Genomic DNA, 12,527 nt, shown 5'->3' on the forward strand with positions numbered 1-12,527 from the left:
AGGGGGAGGAGGGAGAGGAGTGTGTGTGCGTTGGTGGTAGTGGAAAGCCCAGCTGCAGAGAGGAACAAAGCGGGCGCTGTGCAGGCGGGGGGTGGGGGTGGGGGGAGGTGCTGCTATGGGAAAGGGTTGTGTGTGTGTGAGTGTGTAGGGGGGGAACCTTGGGCTCCAGCGCCACAAGGGCGTCTTCTTTGGCTGGCCGGGCCGACCGGACGGGGGACGGGGGCGGGGACTAGCGGGGAGGGGGGCGGGACCCGTTCGCTTTCCTCCTACTCCCCGGGCTCCCAGCGAAAAGCCAGTGTCGTCCTGAGCCTGAGGCCGCGGCGGCCGAGCCAGGTTGAGGGTCTGGTGTCCCCCTCTCCCCCGAGGTAAGGACCCTCCCTCCCTCTACAGAGCCTGCGGGCCTCGTTCGCCGCCGCGCGGCTGGCACTGAATAAGGGGCAGTCCCTGGGGCCTGGCGCGAGCCCTCCTATCAGCTTTGGGCTAGGGCCCCCGGAAGAAACCTGTGGGGGAAGTGGGGATGTCCCAGGTGAGTGCGTGGGGGCGAAAGGGGCTTTGTGGGGAGTGGGCGCCGCTGCTCTACGGCGAGCATCTTGCTTTTGCCCCCACGAGCTTCTGCCCGCGCCGCCGCCAGAGGGGGCCCTCGCACCCATGCCCTGGAGGGACGCCTATCCTAGCCAGCCCCAGCAAGACTCTGCGGGTACCCAGAGGAACCCGCGGACAACTGCGGAGTCCGGTCCGCCTGCGCCCCACGGCTGCCCCTCTCCCACCCACGCAGGACTGAGAGCCCTGCACGGGGAGGGGATCCCCTGGGGCATGACGCTCCGGTCCCCGGCTGGGCCGCTTTGACCCACGAGGAGGGATGCTGAGTCGGGCTCCGAGGCATGGGTGGGTTCAGGAGATGGGAGGCACGTCTGGGACCTACCGGGCTCGCCCCACGTCTTTTGGGGTCTGGGAGGCCGGATGGGGTACCCTGGAGAGTGAGTCCCAGCCCCTTGACAAACCCGTGCAATCCGGATCCGAATCCCTTGCGGAGTTCCCCCGAGCGCGGGTCAAGTCACCCCACCTCCCACGAGAGGGGAAGTGCGGGCGGGCAGGCGGGGTGGCCGGGGGCTGGGAGGGACCACCGGCGCGCGGTTGCGAGGCGCCCGCGGACTCTTCTGCCGAGGCGGGCGCGAGCGGGGGCTTGGCCCGGAGACCGCAAGACCCCGTGGGGACCCAGGGCGCCGGGGCGGGGCTGCATTCTGGGTCCGTTAGCTCAGCAGCCCCGGAGGCTCCCGGAGGCTGACTCATCGCCTCCGTCCCACACAGACACAGCTCCCCACACGTCCGAGGTCCCACGCGGCAACACGCACGGCGAGCCCAGCCTGCATCACTCACGCACACGCCACAGCCCCCGAGTCTCTCACCCCGAAATGCGCGGAACCCTTCCACACACCCAGAACTCGACACACTGCACACCAGCGCAGCCCTCACGTGAAACCTCCATTCACACCTGTGGCACCCGCACTCACGCAGTTCTCGCACACCCCCATTCCCACACCCCGCCCCGCTGCTCACACACCTCACACGCAGCCCCCACCCCACTCACCTTCCCACACGCAGTCCCCCCTCACACCTCTCACACGCAGCCTCTTCATACACTCACATGCGTCACACGCGCAGCCCCCTACACACACACACGCACTCCTTCCCGCAGCTGTTCCGCGGGGAGCGGGCGGGGTCTGTGGGGCCCCCGGTTTCCCCAGCGGCGCAAACAAGCGGCTCCTTCTCCCCGCTGTGCCAAAGAAAGGCCGCTTGTCCGGCGTCAGCCGCGGGCGGGGCGGCTCCGCCGGCGGCCCAACACTGCGGCCTTGTCCCACCTGGCGGACACCCCGCTCCGCCTACGATGTGGGGGACTGCACTTCCCCGCACCCCACCTCGACCCCCCACACAAATAAAAAGCGGAACCCGAACTGTGCTCACGCCCCTCTCCCCCGCTGGGTGCCCTCTCTTCCTGGACCGCCTGCGCTCTCCCCCGCTCCTGGGCCCCGCGGCTGCCCTGTCTCCCCTTCTTCCTTCAGCTCCGCGTCTCCCCGCCCCGCCGTTTCCCCTGCAACTGCCCTCGGCACCGTCCGCTGCTTCCCCGGTCCTCAAGGGCCTGTCTGTCCTCAGTCTTCCCATCTCTTTTCTTGGCCTTCCAGTTCGCCTACGGCTCTGTCCCTGTGTCCCCCGGACTCTGTCCCGCTTCCCCATCTCCTTCCCCTTCTCCCCACCTCGCTGGCCTCACCTTCCCTCCCCAGCTCTCATTTTCCTTGCCCCGCAGTCTCCCTCTTCCATTTCCCCCCCCCGGGGCCCTTCGTCTCCCCTTCCCGGCCCCATCCCTCCGCAGACCCCTCGTTTTCTCCGTGTGTCCGCGGAGTTCTCTCGCCGCGGGCCTTTCCACGCCGCACCCCGCCCCCGCCCCCGCCCTACGCCGGCAACCCGCCCGCTGGGCTCCCAGCCTCGGTTTCCTTCCCGACTCCTTCCTCTGTCCGCGGCCCTTCCCCGAGGGCGGATGTGCAGCGGGAAGGCGAAGGCGGCGGCGGGCCCAGAGCACCTCGATTCGGCCTGGCAGGCCTCGGGCCCCAGACGTGCTACGCCCGGGCGAGGCCTCGGGGGGCCCCTGGCCACAGGTGAGGGGTGGAGCGGCCCGGCAGGGCCCGGGGGAGCGCCGGAGCAGGGGCGCCACCGAGGGCCGGGCTTCCTTCCGCTCTGGGGCCCGCCGTGGACCTTTCGTCTGCGGCCCAGCTTGGAGCCTGGATCGCCTCCTGTGCCTGTTGGTTCCAGACCTCTTCGGCCCTTCCTGGGGCCTCCCTCCACCCTCACTCGGGTGACTCTGGACGCCCCACTCGGCGGAGAGGGCTGGGGACTGGGTAGGGCTGCTGATCCCACTCGGCGAGAAGGCCGGAGGCGCCGGACCCGAGCGGGGTCACCTGGCAGCTCCCGGGCCTCGCCCCACACACCCTGTTCACGTCGGCACCAGACACCCAGGTCTCTGCCACCCTGCTCTGGGGAGGTGCTGGGGCATCTGTGACCGCGGTACGGGAGGGCTGCCGAGAGCCGGCGCCGGCGGGGGCGCTTCCCTCCCACCCCGCGGGCTGGAAAGCGGTACTCGCACTGCAGGAGGCTTTCTCTTTTCCTTCCTCCCTCCCTCCCTTCCTTTCTCTCTCTCTCTCTCTCTCTCCTCTCTCTCTCTGCTCGTCTCTGTCTCTCCGTCTCTGTCTCTCTTTCGGCAGCCCGGCAGGGTTTCTCCGAAAGGCGCAGAGGTCGGGCGGGGCCGGCGAGACGGACCAACCCGGCCGGAGGTGGGGGGCCGCCCGGAGCCACGCAGCGGGTCGGCCGGTTGGGGGCGCCCCGGCGCAGCGTGGCCTCGCCGTCCAGGCCGGAGGTGAGGTCCGAGGACCACGCGCCCCCAGGTGGCTGCTCTCCGGCCGCGGCGCAGCCCGGGTCCTGAGACGCGCTGGTTCTGCAGTATCTTTCCGCCTCACCCGGATTAGGTTTCCGAGCTGGGGCCACAGCCTCGCACCTCCCAATCTCTACATCTTTTCTTATCTTCGTCTTTCCCTACGCCTCTCTCCTTACCGCGCCCTCTCCTTTCATCTCCTTATTCCCTTCTCCCTTCTCTTCTAATCACTCTTGTTCCCTGTCAACCTTACCCCTTAACAATCTTTATCTTCACTTGAAATTCGTCGGTGTAAATAAACGAGCACAGCTGCCTCGCAGCGTGATAGCGACAAGTGTGACCAATGAAGAAACTGAGGCTCACAAAAGTGAAGTGACTTCTTCAAGGTCACAAAGCGCATACTAATAATTGGCATGTTTCTAGTGCTTTGTGCTTCACAGACGGCCATTTAATAAAACCTGAATCTCCAGACAATCGTTCAAAAACCTACCGGTTTTCGTGAGCTATGACGTACATACCGTGAGAGGCACGTGAGCACGTGCGGGGGTTTGCGGTGCGCTCGCACAGCCGCCTCTCGGCACGACGTACTTGTAGACTACTTCTGTCAGGCCACAAAGAAGTCTTGCGCCCATTTATTAATCACTCCTCGTACCAGGCAAGCGCTAATCTGATGGCCTTTTTTTAATCGTTATTCCCTTTTTATGGAAAAGGGCCTGATACTCAGTTTTTCTTACCCCCCCCCCCCCCCGTTTTATATAAACTCCCCATTCCCGATCCACTGTCTCTCGCCTCTCCTCCTTCGGAGAATGCTGAGGGATTTCCGTGAGTTGAAAGAAGCAGCACAACAGCCTCTGTCCCTGGAAATGTGTACCCATGACCAGATCTCCGGACGAGGTGCCAGGCCAGCTGAGGCTTTGGTGTAGATTAATGGCCCTTCCTTCCCTCTTTCCAGGCAGACTTGGGGTGGGCCCCAGGCCCCGTTTGGCCTCTCTTCCGCCAGCGTGGGTGGAAATGGTGACGGAGATGAGGCAGTCCAGGCCCGGAAGGGTGGAAGCTGGGAGGGTAAAATTAGTAACTCTATGGTGGAGGCTCTTGGGCCCCATTGCCAGGGTCAGACATCCTTTGGAATGCCGGCTCCTGCCCCCACTTGCCCTCCAAGTCACCTGGTTGATGGCTGGAAGAGAAAGTGAAGGGAAATCCTGCGTTCTTGGGTCTCCCTCCCTACTTTCAGCCACATTCTTCTCAGCTTTCCCCAGTAACATTTCAGCAACAAATGAGAAGTTCTCACCTTAGCAAGTTGATCAAGGGATGGGCATGTAGGTACACATTAGTACACAAAGGTCCTTCCTCACATTTCTTAGGTACCAAAAATGTAAGCCAAGAAGAAAGAGATGAGTGAGGAAGAGTTCAAGTTCTGGTTCCGAAATCTATTTTACCCTTGGTTCTAAGGATCTAAGCTTCGTAAGTGCCAAATCAGGTTAAGACCCCAAGATCTTATATTCCCAGTATTAGTGAGTACTGAGTTGGGGTTTTTTTGCTTTTGATTGTGTGTTTGGTTTTTTGCTGATTGTGTGGGGGTGAGCTTGCTTTCTGAGGAAGAGAGGGTGCAGGAGTTGAGACATAAAAAGATGGCAGGAATGGTTGAGTTTTTCTTGTTGTGTCTCCTTTAAGAAAACATCCTATCGAGACCCCTGGGAAAAGAGACAAAGGGAGAAGAAGAAAGGCAAAGATTGGGGAAGGAAGCTCCTGTGTCAGCCCTGCCACCCAGCTGGGGGCTAACAGTGCCCTTGGAGAGGATTCCTTGGATTCAGCTTCTCCCACTAAGGTCGATTTTCCCCACCCTGCTTACAGCTCCAGATATCTGAGGGTCCTCAGCTGTCAAAACCTGGGTCGTGGGTGTCAGAGGCAAGAAAACCCAGAAATGCAGCTTGGGCCTTATAGGACTTTTTGTGCTTTTGGTGGCAAGGGCTGGGACTGGTGTGATGTAGTACCCATCCTGTGGCTGAAGATGTGGCACTGCCTTCCCCCAGAAAGCTCCTGAGCTGCTTCCACTTTTCCTTCAGCATAAGCATACTGGACATGACAGTGCCTGGTGCTGCCCCTGCCCTGAGAGCCCTGACACGTAGCCTACTCCTTTCTCTTTTGTGCTCTGGCCTCCCACCTCACCTGCTTTCTGCTGTGTCCCCAGGAGCCCTAGAGACCCAGAACCATGGACACTCTCAATAGGAACCAGGTAGGCTCTGCATGCAAGACCCAAGCAATGGTGCAGGTGAGTGGGGTTGGAGCCATGGGGCAAAGGACTGTTGCTGAGGATGCGCTGGGCTCCTCTATGGACCTGTAGTCCCAGCCCAAGGATGAGAGCAGCAGTGCCGCTCTGCCCTTCCCAGGTCCCAAGCCTATTAACAGCTAAGTCTTTATCTGAATCAGGTTAATTGGTTTACCCAGCAAATACCCTTGGAAAGGCAGCAAGTGGTTTTCAGTCTGAGCTATATTCCTCTCCTCGATCCATGTCCCCACCCACCCTTGTGATTTACTTTAAAAGGGGCAGTCATTAGCCAAGTGGATTGTCACAGACGAGTCTACAGGGACAAGTCTTGATTGACTTTCCTCTACAGTACCCCCTCCTCTTACCCAGTGCCTCCCTGCTCCCCTTACTTTCTCCTTGTTTCTGTCTTAATAGACAAAGGGGGCAGTTAAGCCAAGACTTGAGATAAATCCCCTGGGACAAGTTAGTGGCCTAGATTCAGATCTAATTACAATTTGGTGGAATAACGCTCTATGCAAGATTTGGTGCTAAGCCTTTCAACACCCTCAGAGCCCTTTGGAGAGGGGAAGTGCTGGAGAGAGTGCTGGTGTGACCTGGACTAGGATGGTAAAGTGCTGGCCCGGAGTCTCTAAGGATGTTTATCCCCCACCCCCACTGCCTGCAGAAAGGCCCCTTGGACCTGATAGAGACGGGCAAAGGGCTGAAAGTGCAAACTGACGAGCCCCACCTGGTGAGCCTGGGCAGTGGGCGACTCAGCACTGCTATCACCCTTCTCCCGCTGGAGGAAGGTAAGTTGAGGGGCGTCCCGCCTGCCACCCCTCCATCCTTGTAGACGTTCCTGCCATGGCGTCCAGGCATGTGTTGGGGCCTTTCTGCTGTTGGCAGTGTTCACCTCTCCCAAATGAGAGGCTGTGCCATCGCACCCCATCACTTTGCGTCCCTTGTCTCTGGCTCCCCAGACTGCCTGCCCTTTTGGGTAGATAATTTGGCTCCATGACTGGGATTAAAGATCAGCTTAAAAACAAGGAGGAGAGCACTGAAACAGGAGAGCACATTGCTCTTAGCAACCGGTATGGCCAAGTAGAGAGGTGGCCCCACTCCAGGGCAATGCCTGGCATGGGAGAAGGTACCGGTGGAGAATGGAGAGATGGGAGTAGGGCAAATCTCTCAAGATAAGGCCCTGGCACAACCTCTTCACTTTGCAGCTTCTGCCCTTCCTCTCTTCTCCCCTGGCTGCACTTATTGCCTGGGTGATACTACATTCCTCACATTCTCCAAATACCAGTTCCAGAGGCTCTGCCAGGGGAAGGTCTGTACATGTAGAAGCAGTGAGAGGAGAGGCTGCACTGAAGGGAGAGGGAGTAAGGGAGGACAAGGGTTGTAGGTGGTAGAATGGAGGGAAAGAAGAAGAAGAGAGGGAGATTTAGAAGAAAAGAGGGGGTAGCATGATGAAGGAGACAAAGGACTTAGGGAGAGAGAGTTGGAGAAACTAAGGAAGGGTCTGCAGAAAAGAAGTCCCCCTTTTCTACTCTATCTATGGAGTCTGAATCCTACTGTACTCTGTGGGCTTTCCCATGTCTGGTCTCGAGTTTTCTCTGTCTGAGAAGAGCTTCTACCACTTACTGTCTCAACCAGGCTCAGAGGTCCGAAAGGGGTGACTAGTGGTGGGCAGTGATTCTCCCTGGAGTAGGAGGTGGAAATATAGTTCCACTGTGGCTCTCCTTGCCCTGTCCCTGGCTCCTCAGCCGGGACAAACCCTCTTATTCAGTTTGCCTCCTGTTTTCAGGAAGGACGGTGATTGGCTCTGCGGCCAAGGACATCTCACTGCAGGGCCCAGGTCTGGCTCCAGAGCACTGCTACATCGAGAACCTGCGGGGCACCCTCACCCTCTACCCTTGTGGCAATGCCTGCGCTATTGATGGGCTGCCTGTCCGACAGCCCACCAGGCTCACTCAGGGTAAGGCTTGATACCTAAAAAGAAGGGGCCTCTGTTTAAAAGCTTGTGCATGAGAGGTGCAAGGGGAGCTTGCTGTGGTGGTTACCATGGTAACTGCCTGAGTGACCATATCGGAGTGGGGTGCTCAGGTGCATCTGACGTGCCTAAACAACATCCCAAACCCCTCTGGCATCCAGATGTGTCTTCAGCCTGCTTTTCTTCTCTGGTCACCCCATCCTTCCTCCCCACACCACAGGGAGAGAAGAGTTTCCAATTCCTGCTATCAAAGGGCATGGGGCGTGGTGGTGTGATCATTAGTGGTTGTTAGGGGAGAGCGATTGGAGCAGCAATGAGGGGGACAATGGCATTGTACCATGATGCCAAGTGGGAATTGTGTTCTGAAAAGCTGTAGAGGTTGGGGAAAGGAAGACAATACCACTTGATGGGGATTGGGCAAGGGCAAAATCTGATGGCAAAACCTGAGGACATGCCCACTCCTGTTAAAACACTGTTGACAGTAGCTTTTGGGTCATGAATATGGTTACCACTCTGTTTCCCAAAGCAACAGGCCATTCTGTTGTGTAAGGTAGCTCTAGGGGCCCCTAGTTACTATGGTGACCAGGCAGGTAAGGGGTTGGCCCAACTGGCACTTTGACAGAACAAGTGTGTTTGCCCTGGCCATCAATTTATATGGTGAATCATCATATTAGGGGAATGAGAAAAGCAGATTAGGGTGGGGAGTAGCGGTTAACATGAGGATGGGAGCTCTGGGCTAAGCCTGGCTCTGAGCAGAAGGACTGTGTCCTGACATCATTTTCTGAGGACTCTTACCACTTACTGGCTACCGTGTTTCCCCGAAAATAAGGCCTAGCCAGACGCATCCGCTCTAATGCGTCTTTTGGAGCAAAAATTAATATAAGACCCAGTATTATTATATTATATTATATTATATTATATTATATTATATTATATTATATTATATTTATTATGTATATTAACTATATTAATTATATTAATTATATTACATTATATTACATTATACCTGGTTCTATATTATATTAAAATAAGACCGGGTTTTATATTAATTTTTGCTCCAAAAGACGCATTAGAGCTGATGGTCCAGCTAGGTCTTATTTTTGGGGAAACACGGTATAAGCTCCTTTAGACTAAAAATCCCACTCACTCTATTTTCCCTCTCCCCTTTTCTTCACACCCCTTGGGGTCTCTTTAAATGCTACTCCCTTCACAGCTGACCCAGGAGACCCAGCCTTGCCCTACTCCTTTCTTCCTGCGCTTGGGTTAGTGTCTGGTGGACAACTGACTTCAGGGAGGCAGGCCCTTGCCGCCTCCAGGGCTTCAAGGTCTCTGACTCCCATAGGAGAGAAGGAACCCCCATAAACTGGGACTTTGGCTGTAATGCCATCTGGTTCCTGGTAGTCCTCTTCAATTTCAAAGAGAGCCTTTTCCCAAAGATTTGAGTGCATGGAAGTGAGACAAGGTAACAGGGAGAGATAGGGGCAGAGTTCAAAGACAGCTGGAGAAAGAGCCCAGCCCTTACTACTCCGGCCCCAAATCCCTCACGTCCATGGGCAGGAACATTCCTCCCCTATGTTGTGAGCAGGGTGGAGGAGCCCATGCTCTTGCCTGGTCTTCCCAGTGCGTCATTTAGCTCCCAGAGAAGATGGGGGCCTGGGCCAAGATGGATTCTTAGGCATTTCCTGTGGTTCCAGTGACCCCCAGCTCTTTCCTAGCCAAAAGCCCAGCCTGCCAAGTATGTACCCTACTCTCTTCTGACCCTAAGCCTCCTTCCCTTTTTCTTCCTCCCACCGCACGGCCTTCTTGTCTAGGCTCGCCTGTCCCAGAAGCTTGGCAGCCTGGGGAGGGGGAGGCAGCGGCACAAAGGAACGGGTGTTCTTTCCAGCACTCCCCCTCCCCTGCGCTCCAGGAGCTGAGGGTTTCCTTGTCTCATCTCTGGAGCAAGGCACCAAGCCCAGCCCTGCCTGGCCCCACTCCGGACATTCTTGGGAGTGCGTTTCCCTGGAAACTGGGTGGCTCTGGGGTGCATGTGCTATCTCTGTATTTCTGTGTAACTGGAGTGTGTTTATGTATCTCCGGATGTGTCTGTGACTCTGGGCTTGTGTATCTCTGTGTTTGTATCTTTCCTTGTGTTTATGGAGCAGAATGTTCGAGTGGAGGGCAGGAGTGAACTCAGGACTGATGGTGGTCCTATGTGTCTGTGAGAACTCATTGGCCATGTGCCTATCTGTGGGCATTTGTGCACATTTTCCCTGTCTTGTTCCCCTGATCCAACCTTGTACAAGGTACCCTCCTCTTTGAAAAACAGAGGGCTACCCTAGAAATAACAAGGAGCCTGCTCTGGCTGGGCCAGGCCTTAGATGCATCATTCTGGGCACTGTGCCCAGCCATAGGCAACTTGGAGAGGTACACAACATGACTGGAAGAGATGGCAGTCACAGGCTCTTCCAGCTGGAATGTGCCTGAGCCATGGGTGGGGGAACGTGGGCAGAAAGCAGATGCCAACCTTTAGCTAGAGCTATGGACATGGGAGCCTGAAGTGAGGGAACCAGGAAGATCCTGATTCTACTCCCATACCCGGGTATCTTGGCACAGCACACACTGCCTTCTTCTCTACAGCGCAAGAGGTGGAGCTGGGAATAGGACCAAGGAAATGAGGAGGAATCTTAATCTGGGTCGAGGCTGCCACACCCTGGGACCACAGCACCAGACCACATGAAAGATCTGGGAGGGGACTAAGTAGAGAAGGGCCTAGAAAGCCACACACTCAGGGCTCAGGCTGTCTAGACAGTAGGTCCCCATCCACTCCCAGCATTTGCTGCCAGTGCTTGTCTCCACAGCTCCTTCACTCGCGAAGCCCCTCATTGGTGGGTAGGGACTTGTGTGAGGGCCAGCAGGGGAAGCTCCCTAGGACATGGCTGGGGAGCCAGGATTCCTGGGTTGTCCAGTTGCCTCCCTCTGGGATTTAGGACACTGAACCTTTTCCTCTCCCACCCAATTATCATTTATTCCTTCTGTAAAATGGGACTGAAGCCGTCAGCTAGCCTCTGTTATAAGACTGATAAAGATCTTGACTAATAAAGCTCGAAGGAAGGAGAGAAAAAGCAAAGGCTCCTAGCTCCCCACTTCTTGTGCCTGTCTCTTACACTATTTAATCACTGGTGGGCATCCGCTGTATCTGTCCAGCTGGCCATCACAGTTTCCAGACCGATGAATCACTCTTCTTCAGAAGATTTTTTTTAAAGGTTCCCCCTATTTCGCATTTGACCTTATATGATTTTTCCTTTTTCCTTTAGAAGGGGAATCAGATACGTGTGCAAGTGTGAGTGTATGGCAGGCAGGATGTGTAGGTATTCAGCAAGAATGGAAAAATCGCTTGACTATTTCTCTAAGGAGGTTGACTTTTGATTTCAGAGTGTCTCCAGGGACTGAATGAAAGGATATCTGTGCCTGAGTGAGTATGTAAGTAAGAGGGGGGTTGGTGCCCATGGGGTTGTGTGTGTGAGAATAAATGTGTGTGAGAGACAGGGCATGTTTGACTGGGATGTTTTTGTGACTCAATGTGCATAGCTAAAGTGGGGTCTGTGTGACTGAGCAAGTGTTGGTGTGTATCTGAGAAAAAGTGTGTGGGGCTGTGTGAGTGTTGAGCATGCTGAGTGTCTGAGAGAACACAGTGTGTCCCTTAAGGTTCTGGTGTCCAGACGCCAGGTCCCTGGAACGATCTGGGGCCCAAGCTGGGTGGTAGCTACTTGCTTGGCCCAGAATGCCTGGGGGCTCCAGAAGCAGGTGACACTGTTTCCCAGATGGAAAGGGTATCTCATTAGGCTGGTGCTAGCACACTGGTGGTTGTGATTGGGAGGTAGGGTTCGCTTCTAGAACCCTAGGGAAGTGGGCTGGCCCTGAAAGGGCAGTGCTTGGTCTAGCCTGGTCTGTAGGGTGAGGTGAGCTGCTTGGGAGTGTAGGGAGCAGGGAGGGGGCAGAAAAGGAGGTGCTTAGGTTGGAAACAGGAGCTGGGCTTAGTGCTGCTCACATTGCACGGGGCACCGGTTTGGCCTGAACTTCCTACCCAGGAGGGACCTTATCACAGTGGCAGACTGAGGGCCAGAGCAGAACCTAATGACCTAGCTGTAAGTTCCCTGTAAGATCCCTGTAAGTTCCGGTCATCTCTCTGATATGTAGAATCATGGAATGTCAAGAGCTTAACCTCTGCTGTCATTGAAGCCAACCTCCTCATTCTGTAGATAAGGCCCGAAGGTGGGACTGGCCCCAGGTGACCAGCCAGTCAGGGGCTAGGCTGGCCCTATCCTGGGCCTCTGGTGACTTCCTACCACAGTGGGCTCTCAGGGAGACCCCCTTCTCACTCCTGCCTCCTGGCGCTTTACCCTCTGGTCTCTCTATTTACCTCTCACCTTTCCTTCTGTCACCTCCCTTGAACCTTTTACACCCTGCCCCACTTCTACTCCTGCCCTGGTGCCAGAATCCCGCGCCTGCACCCTCTCCGCATCCTTCCGCCCCGCCCCGCCCTCTCCATCCCGCTCCCTTCTCTTCTCCTCCATCACTTCCTCTTCCCCTCCTCCTCTCCTTTGTCCCTCCCCCTGGCTCCCTTCCCTCGCCGCTGGTGGCAGGTCCGCCCCTCCCCGGGCATTGGTGGCTGCTCGCTGCTCTCCTGCTAGCAGCTCGGAGCCTGGAGCGGGCACGCGGGAGGTCGGCCCGCCCCCTCAAAGGCCCGGGGCGGGCCGGGACATGGAGGGTCGGAGCTAGTGGGGGCGAGCGGTCCGGAGGTCCGGGTTTGGCGGTGAGTCCTCAGCCCGGGGCCAGCCGCAGCCCCCAGGCAGCCGGGTGTGGAAAAGCCCGGGGTGGGGGGTGGG

At 56.9% G+C, this 12,527-nt stretch overlaps 1 protein-coding gene across 36 annotated transcripts in view; it reads left to right on the plus strand.

Annotated features, from left to right (window-relative positions):
- The first annotated feature begins 282 nt into the window (after nucleotides 1–282).
- The window catches only part of PHLDB1 (pleckstrin homology like domain family B member 1), a 46,332-nt gene continuing 34,087 nt past the window's right edge, over nucleotides 283–12,527 (plus strand). For 24 of the 36 annotated variants that reach the window (XM_081065043.1, XM_081065012.1, XM_081065017.1 and 21 more), the window contains exons 1-5: nucleotides 3,271–3,406; nucleotides 4,783–4,882; nucleotides 5,093–5,690; nucleotides 6,352–6,475; nucleotides 7,474–7,644. In XM_081065043.1, the coding sequence (XP_080921169.1) occupies nucleotides 5,631–5,690; nucleotides 6,352–6,475; nucleotides 7,474–7,644 (355 nt within the window). In that variant the 5' untranslated portion in view covers nucleotides 3,271–3,406; nucleotides 4,783–4,882; nucleotides 5,093–5,630. Of the gene's footprint in view, nucleotides 366–2,509; nucleotides 2,652–3,270; nucleotides 3,407–4,782; nucleotides 4,883–5,092; nucleotides 5,691–6,236; nucleotides 6,476–7,473; nucleotides 7,645–12,300; nucleotides 12,455–12,527 lie in introns of those variants that run through there. The other 12 variants (XM_081065036.1, XM_081065037.1, XM_081065038.1 and 9 more) reach the window with 11 other exon arrangements.

This window comes from Rhinolophus hipposideros (genome assembly GCF_964194185.1).
Source record: "Rhinolophus hipposideros genome assembly, chromosome: 10".
NCBI classification, from domain to species: domain Eukaryota; kingdom Metazoa; phylum Chordata; class Mammalia; order Chiroptera; family Rhinolophidae; genus Rhinolophus; species Rhinolophus hipposideros.